General features: G+C 38.6%; 1 protein-coding gene across 1 annotated transcript in view; it reads right to left on the bottom strand.

The window, feature by feature from the left end:
• TCP11L1 (t-complex 11 like 1) overlaps positions 1-8,845 on the bottom strand; it is a gene marked incomplete in the record, with an annotated part of 23,000 nt that continues 14,155 nt past the window's right edge. Inside the window, 4 exon segments of the mRNA XM_072421884.1 lie at positions 1-2,200; positions 4,296-4,468; positions 4,676-4,857; positions 6,354-6,517. Coding sequence (XP_072277985.1) covers positions 1,986-2,200; positions 4,296-4,468; positions 4,676-4,857; positions 6,354-6,517 — 734 coding nt within the window.

The raw sequence follows: 8,845 nt of genomic DNA, 5'->3' as shown, positions 1-8,845 counted from the left end.
TAGGAGAAAATGTTCCTTTATTCTGGATGGAATATGAGCACAAATAAGGGGACAGAGCAGTCATGCTTGGACCCCTTGACCTTATAGCCAAGGGAAAGCTGTACCCTCTACACAGCAATTCTCAAGATCTCGCAATTTCTTTCAATTGCCATTTCACTTTTAAAACTTTGTAGCAACAATACAAAACAATCCATGATCTCACAGGCCTCTAGGGTCTCTTCTTTGCAGTCAATACTGCTGAAAATAGTTTATAGAACACAAATATAAAAATATTTAGAAATAAATGTTAACAATTCCCACAATAGCTGATAAGGTGAAAGAATGATTTTTGTTTCAATAAAAGGCAATTTTAATTTGTTACTTTATATATATATGTCTAGGTTTGTAGCTATGTTATGTTATACGCTCTTCTCCATTGAGCTGCTGCACGTGTGGAGGAGGTAACGCAGACCTCGGCCAGCTGCAGAATGATAGCAAGGACATCCTGCCGAGAGACAAGCCTAAAAATGGAATTTACCACTTCCATAAAATTATACGGTACGGTACGTAAATGCTTTACATTCAACGACAAAAATTGGGTAAATGCCACCAAGTTTTTGCTGCAGAATTATTAGGTTAGGTAGTCAAAGGAAGACACAACTTGCTTCAAGCGCCATAATGAAAAAGTTCTCCAGGTAAATGTTTTTTTTTTTTACAGTGTGCATATATGTATATGGATACATTCTTTCTATATTTTACTAAAGGATAAACCAAATACTGAAGTGATTTCTGTATAATTCACATAGTTACTTCTGTTTTATTGATAATCTGTGGATTGCTTTGACTTTTTTTGCCACTGCCATTTAGCAAAAAACAGCAGCACCTACAGTATGGTCTTATATCCTTTACAGAGTTCATTCTGCCCAGCAATTTATTTCCTTTGTAGCTAAGATGCCTAATAAAACAGGGGCATTTGTTGCCATCTCCATGTCTATGATGCAAATTAAGACGCATGACCAGATCCCAGTGTGTCTACAGCAGCGTTTCCCAACCTTTAGGTCGGGGACCCCAAAGTCCTCGGGGACCCCTACTACAATTACTTTAACCACAGCTCACAGTAGATTAGTGTGGTGGTCAATTGGAAGAATTCCTCTTACATTGCTGGTCATTGGGGGGAAGAATTATAGATGTTTAGGCTAAATATAGGGGTGCAATAATTCTCATCTGATAATACACTCAGGGCTGATATCGGACGAGTGTGTAAAAATGCTCGCTGTCCATCGTCCGAATGACCATCCTGGCCGACCCGCGGACGATAGACAATGAATGTGAAGGGAAGCAGGGTGCGGCTCTGTCGTTCTCCCCTCTCCATAGAGCAGAACGGCGCTGTATGTACAGCACTTGTTCATGCATTTTGCAGTCGTTTGTCATTGGAAAAATCCAACAACAATTATTGTATCTGTGTACTTTGCCTTACAGATAAATGATCTGAAAGGCACAAACTGCTCATTGCTCAAAGAACCCCTAGCAACCTCTGGAGGATCCCTAGGGTACCATTGAAACATGGTTGAGAAACACTGATAGACCAAAGAGATGTGTGAGCAGCTGAACTGCACCTGTTTCTTAAGACAAGTTAGCTACCAAAAGACAACTGTGAAGCAGGGTGGCAAAACTTATTCTTCCTGAGATCTGTAGAATCTCTGCCCTTCTGGACATCAGTCAGAATAGCAAAATTCCCACTATGAAATTCAAACAGACAGTCCAGATTCCACCAATAAAATTCCTCAGCTGGGAAGGTCGGCTCCTCTGATAAATGTCTGTAGTGAATCGTCCTGTAGACAGGAATTAAATATTATTTTTAACATTTCTGATTTCCTGTCTGGTAGATGATTAATGTGTTTGCGGTCAGTGATAGAACATTGCGTCTTGTACACTGGAAGCTATTTAATGTAAAGCAGAGGGGATGGTGCGTCCTTTTTGTCTTGGTCAATATATTGATTACAAACTCAAGGCTGTGTGTCTTGTTTGTTCAGGATTTTGCTCAGACATGAGTCGTAGTATGGACTGAACACCATTTTGTTATAATTAACAAGACGTGCAAATTTCACAGCCAGGTTTTCTAGTTCTTTCTGAATGGGGCTGAGGCCGCCGGGTAGAGCGGGGCTGGATCTCGGGTTAGCGGTTGACAGATAGCTCAACAAAAACGAATGAATCCTGGATTCTGAAAAAGAAAAAGGATGTAATAAAAAAGGGGGACACAACTCACAGAGAAAAAAAAAACATTTCTATGACAACCCTTTTTTATTGGTTAAGAGAATTTTATGTGCAGTCTGTTTAGGAATGAACGCACCTCCAACTTTTGGATTCCCTGTAGAATTTTATTAGGCTCCAAATCCTATCTTCAAATGTTTGTTTTACTTTTAGTGAGCGAATATAAACATTGTGAAGATCTCCCTTTACTTTCTATAAGAGTGCCAAGATTGGGGAAAATCTCTCTAATAGATTCACAGGCAGTATAAACCCATTTTAGGGTACAATAGAGAAGAATACAATATAATCTTGACAAACATTGCCAATCTGTGTCCCCCACAATGATCGCTTTACTTCCTATTGGGCCTTCAGGACAGGAATTGAGAAAAAAATTATCTTAATGGGAACCAAGACACAAGAGAGGTTCTCCCTTCCCTAATGTAATGGGAAATAGAATTAGAAGAGAGATGAGCTTTAGAAGTAGAATTGAGATGTCTCTTCCTGCAGAGAACCCGTGGCATGAGGGTGAACGGCACAGCAAAGGTGGGTATCTCCTGGTATTGATGTTCCTTTGGAGATTTAGATGAATAATTTAGATAACTTGTATCCTTGCATGATTTTTTTTACGCTAAACTGATATGTCCTTAAGCTCAAATTGTCAGGATGAAGGATGGGGCTTATTTGGTACCTTTAGTGAACAAGTGCTGAAGTGCCCATTGATGACCTCTTCTGATAATACAGGCTGTATTGGTAACAATGGCCTTAGTACCTTTTAAGTATCTGACATGGAACATATAACCAGATCAGGAGCTGGGGACAACCAGGCACCTAGTCTTTTCAGATGGTCAGCAATGGGAATCCCCTTATATCCCTTACTACCCTATTTCCCTAAAATAAGACAGTGTCTTTTTTTAATATTTGCTTCAAAAATGCACTAGGGCTTTTTTTCAGGAGATGTTATTTTTTCATGAACAACATTTGACATTTATTCCTGAACAAAAACATATAACATACCTCTCCAAACCCTGAATTCCATCTTGAATTTTGCGTGACATTTCCTTTCGAACCATTTGCCCCAATTTCCCATGTCTAGCAATAGTGCATTCATTAAATGCGCACCCCTTGTCCATGTATTTATATATATTGTAGCTTATTTTCAGGGTAGGGCTTATATTTTGAGCATCCCCAAAAATATGGAAAAATCATGCTCAGACTTATTTTCGGGGTGGGTTTTGTTTTCAGAGAAACGGTACAAAGGCTCCACTAAGGAAATCAATCAGAATATAAATCGAATTACCTCCTCAGCCCTGATCCAATTCCAGCATGGTGGACTCCTCCAAAAAAAAAAAAACCTGCTTCTAACGTGCCCACATCATCTGCGTCAAATGTGAATGGATAGGGAAGTATAACCTCACCTTACAAATGGACAGGGTATGAAAAGATATATATTTCATATGGCAAATGTTAATTTGTTTTGGCTGACCATGGTACACTTAGTAGGATTAAAGTGATTAATAATGTACAATGGCTGGGGCTTACTCAGAGACCTTTGCAAGCACTGTACACTTTCTAAACCAGGCATGGGCAAACTACGGCCCAATGGGGATGTTTCTCCGGCCCATTGGGTGTTCCGCGGCTCTGGCTGGTGGTACCCCGAGCAGGGTCAGGAAGAGGAGTCCGGGAACATGTCCCCGGATCTGAGGCTGCTATGGGAGAGTGGGTGGGCTGTGTCCCTGGGAGAGTGGGCGGGGTTATTCCATCATGATATCACGTTCAGGGGTGTCACGATGGCATAACCCCGCCCACTCTACAATCGACCCGGCCTCTCTGTAAAAAAAATTTTTAGATTGTGGCCCCGACTAAAAAAAGTTTGCCCACCCCTGTACTAAATAAAACATCTCCCCTAGGTCATAGGATTTGTGCCAGAATATAAAGAATATAAAGCAGAAGTCTTTTTCACTGCCAAGGATGGGTGCAGCTGAATGGGGGCACTATGTAAGGACATTCATCCCGTTCTATGACAACCTAACAACCTCGATGAGCATGAAAGCAAACCAAAAACGTACCTATTAATCTATAGATGTGATTGGATGGGGATGAGGCAGTCCGAATCTGTCCTTTAAGAGATTCCTCTCTCTCTGTAGAGAAGGGAGTGTAGCCATGCTGACTCAGGCACTTGGCCACTTCCACACAGATCTTCTCACCGATTGTGGCCAGAGCATCGTCCGTACTCACACCTCTGAGCAGAAAAAAATACACTTATTAATAATTACCTTTCCAATGGAATTCATGAACTCACTAGTCATACCTAAAATAAGATCTTATAATAACAAATGAAAAATAAAAGCTAAATATAAATCTGCCCATGCAAAGTAAAAAGAAAAATGAGGCTCTGCAATACTTAAAACATCCATAAATTTTTTGTAATTTTGGTAAATGTACTTACGGAGTTCCCACTCCTTCCAGCAAGAGCCTGATAAGACTTTTGATCTGCTCTGTAAAACCTGGAAGACCTGAGACAGCTGGACCAGCACAGTTGTGTGTTATAAGCAGCAAAGTCCCCAGCAACGTGAGCTGCAACAATTCCAACTTCATCTCCTGAAATCGGATCTGGTCCATAACAACAGTCTATGGGAAGGAAAATGATTACAATGTCAGTCTAAAAAATTAAGCAATAGCTAAGGACTAGAAGGAACTTCCATCAACATCATATAAAGAATTAATATCTTACTTTAGCTTTTTACAAATCTACATGAATATGTTCCTAATATGTAAATACAGAAACAGTATAATTGTTCACAAAATCTATCTGTACATTGTTTTCCCAAATCAGTCCTACATATACAGTGAAGTAAATATGTCTAGGCCAAGAGTAGAAATAGAAAATTCTATAAGTTTAGGAGAACAAATATTGGATCATATTAGTACTTGATAATGAAATATGATTTTTTTAGTCTGCTGCAGGCAGGATGAAACATTTCCTCATTCCCCTTTCCTCTAGTAATTACACTGTAACTTTGTAGCCAGTTACAAGCTAGGGGCCCATTTACACCTATCACGTGAAAAGGTGCGGTTGGCAGGTCACAGCTGCATGCAATTAATGGTTTATTAAGGGTCTGAAATGGCCCTAAAGTTACTCAGGGTCTGATGTAGATCACATATAGTAGATCACAAGTAGATATACATCTGCTTCTTTTGCAGAGTGGCTTAGCTAAAGTTTGTTATATAACTAAAGGGGTCATATTCAGACAGTGCCTGAGCTCACATAAACTGGAAGAGACCCATATTATTAGAAAATACCTTTACCTTTCTACTAGGAATATGTGTGTATATACACTGCCTGCACTTTTAAATATTTACAACGTTTTGGACCAGTCTACTTTGGACCTCTCCTACAAATGTCAGTTGGTGGGCTAGCGAGTTGTAATACTTTCCGTTCTTCCTAAATCATTGTTCAGCAGCAAGCATTAAGATCAGGGGCTCAGACTCCACCAGCTTCCTAAAGGTTCTGGATGTGTGAAAACATTGAAGACAAGGGATCGGCATGACAGAAAGACATGTTTCCTTTTAGGAACCCTAGTAAATATTAACAGAAATTATCCACAAAGACCATCACAAGTCTGTTTTAAAGTCCTTGACTCTTCTTCTACCAACAGAGTGGAGTGTGTATCACTACAAAGAACAAGAGGGCACTCTTTGCGTCTGGAGGAAAAGAAGTTTAAGCTCCAGATAAGGAAAGGATTCTTCACTGTAAGGGCTGTGAAAATGTGGAACGGCCCCCTCAGGAAATAGTTTCAGCAACTACTATAGATTCCTTTAAGAAAAAGCTGGATGATTTTCCAGAAGCACAGAAAATAACTGGGTATTAAGGCTTTAAAGTAAAAATAACAGTGACTGTTGATCCAGGGAACATCCGATTGCCTCATGGAATCAGGAAGGAATTTTTTTCCCCTGTTGAAGCAAATTGTACCAGGGTTTTTTTGCCTTCATCTGGACCAACCATGTCTTATAGGGTTTTATATCTGGGATATGTTTATTTCTCTAGAGGTTGAAGCTGATAGACCTATGTCTTTTTTAACCTAACCTACTATGTAACTATGTATGCAAACATTGGTCATTCATACCTCTGGGAATGGTCTCTGTTCATGATCCCATGTAAGAAGCTTCAGGTAGGCGTGATTTAACACTGACAACGGACAAGGGGATCCAGAAGAAGCTCCAGCAGAATCCTTGGTGTACAATTCACTCGCTGTTTCTTGAAGCCAGCTAGTTACCCATTCCAAAGAATCTGAAAACAAAAAAGGAATAGAACATTACTAACAATATGTACTTTAAAAAGTACACTGTGACAGTCTAAAAGAATGAAACACTCATGAAATGGCATATTTTGCTTATGTTTTAAATATTTTTAAGGAAAAAACTTGATTGTTAGGTTATTTATAACAATACATAAGTGATGTTATTGAAACAGTTTGAGCTATATATGGAGCCTGATTTATTAAAGCTCTCCAAGACTGGAGAGGATACACTTTCACCTGTGAAGCTGGGCGATCCAGCAAACCTGGAAGGGATCTGGTCCAGGATTCAAAACATTTGCTACCATCTAATTGTTATTTCCATAGATTTATATAGCACAGAAGTTTACATTCTATAGTCATCTGGCATATTATCCTTCAGATGAGCTCACAATCTAAAGTCTGATAATACTTCTCTATCATTTTTAAAAATAAGACTTCCTCTGTGTGATGAAGTTGTACACCCTCGTCCATAATGGAAGGAATATGCAGCTCAGATGTCCAGCTAATTACCATTCAGTTTGCCGCACAGTTATCTGCATGTTGGTGTTGGGTGTGAGACTGAAACTACTGAAATCAAAAGATCAGCTTTACATCCAGGCAATGAGTATTCTTTAGATTAAGTTTAGCAATTGCAGTTTACATCATCTCTAAGTTTAATTTAATGGTTGGCACTGCCAGGCAGCTTTGGGTTGGGGATTAATATATATATTACCGGCCCATCCTATACTCAAGAACTATTGTGGCAGATTCTAAAGTGGTACTGTCCCTATTTATTGTACAGTACTGCGAAATACACTGCCTGGCCAAAAAAAAAGTAATGTTCTGTGCCAAAAAATGATCTCAGCTGACTACCCGAATATAATAAAATGACTAGGCTTTTCCATCAATTGATTTTTTTTCTTCTGTCATGGAACAGGCTTACTCCAATGCCAGTATTCATCTAACTAACACTTTAGAGAGCATGAGACATCATTTTCACACATGGATTGGCCATCACACAGTCCAGATCTTAATCCCATTGAGAATCTTTGGGATGTGCTGGAGAAGACTTTATGCAGCCATCTGACTTGTCCATCATCAATACATATATTAATGGAAGTCTGGGTGGAAATTAATGTTGTAACATTGCATGGATATATCGAAATGATACCATGGTAAATGCAAGTTGTAAAGCCCGTAAAATAAAATATTAGCATGTGTGACTTTTTTGGCCAGGCAGTGTATGTTATAAACAAAAGGTAATAATAATGTAATTTTTTAGGTAACCAACACATCTTCTATAGAAATACTTTTTTGATAAATATAATTCATATAAGGTGATTCAATGCTGATGAAGACTAGACAGGGCTCTCCTTATCAATGCTACTTGGATTTAGACAACCAATTGCATCCAACAGTTCAAGGTCATATCTTAATAAAAGTTTCAAATTTTTAAACCTTGAAACATTGCTTGCTTATTACATTTCCATTATCATTTCAGCGATTTGGAGGGCTGACAACTCTTAAAACATTCATATGAAAAGTTGGCCCATACATATATTGTTGCATGCACACTGCAACATCCTACACTGGATATAATGGGTCCATTCTCCCAGGAAAGTGATCTTTTTGTTTTCCAGTTCTGGATAAGACTGAAGGAAATTGTTCTGTATAATTATGCTTTAATTATAAATGAAACAACAGCAGTGTATAAAGATCTAATTGTTTCGATAAAGTACTTGTAAGAAGTATGACAATACTTTTAATTGGCTGTTTCAACCAGTAGTTTATACGAATAAAATTAACAGCTCCATAACAATACATAGTAACTTGAAATGGGAAATGGAAGGCAAAACCCACATTCTAGGCAAATGGTAACAATTAATTTAAAATAAAATAAATAAATGATATTTGGCCTTGTTCAGAAAATGTACCAATTTGCAAATGCAATGTGAGCAGTAGAGTTGACTTTTCTGCTGGGTTATTTGCTTCCAAAAGGATATGCAGACACTGCGGTTGTCCTCATTAGAGCATGGAAAGGGCACCGTATTATTAATTATTATTATTAATAAACAGGATTTATAAAGCACCAACATAATATACAGAGCTGTACTTTAAATAGGGGTTGCAAATGACAGACAGTGACACAGGAGGAGGAGAGGACCCTGCCCTGAAGAGCTTACGATCTAGGAGGTGGGGGAAGTAACACACAACAGGAGGGGGGATTATAATGAATCAGAACAACAGATGTTTCTTCAGTACAGAAAAAAGGAATCTTCTACAAAAATTACTTAAACACCTGCAAAGTACATAGATCACCCAGATGAGATTGTTTTTTC

This window comes from Pyxicephalus adspersus, chromosome 9 (assembly GCF_032062135.1).
Source record: "Pyxicephalus adspersus chromosome 9, UCB_Pads_2.0, whole genome shotgun sequence".
NCBI lineage: Eukaryota > Metazoa > Chordata > Amphibia > Anura > Pyxicephalidae > Pyxicephalus > Pyxicephalus adspersus.
The sequence above is the reverse complement of the archived record's forward strand: the minus strand, read 5'-3'. Positions and strand labels throughout refer to the sequence as shown.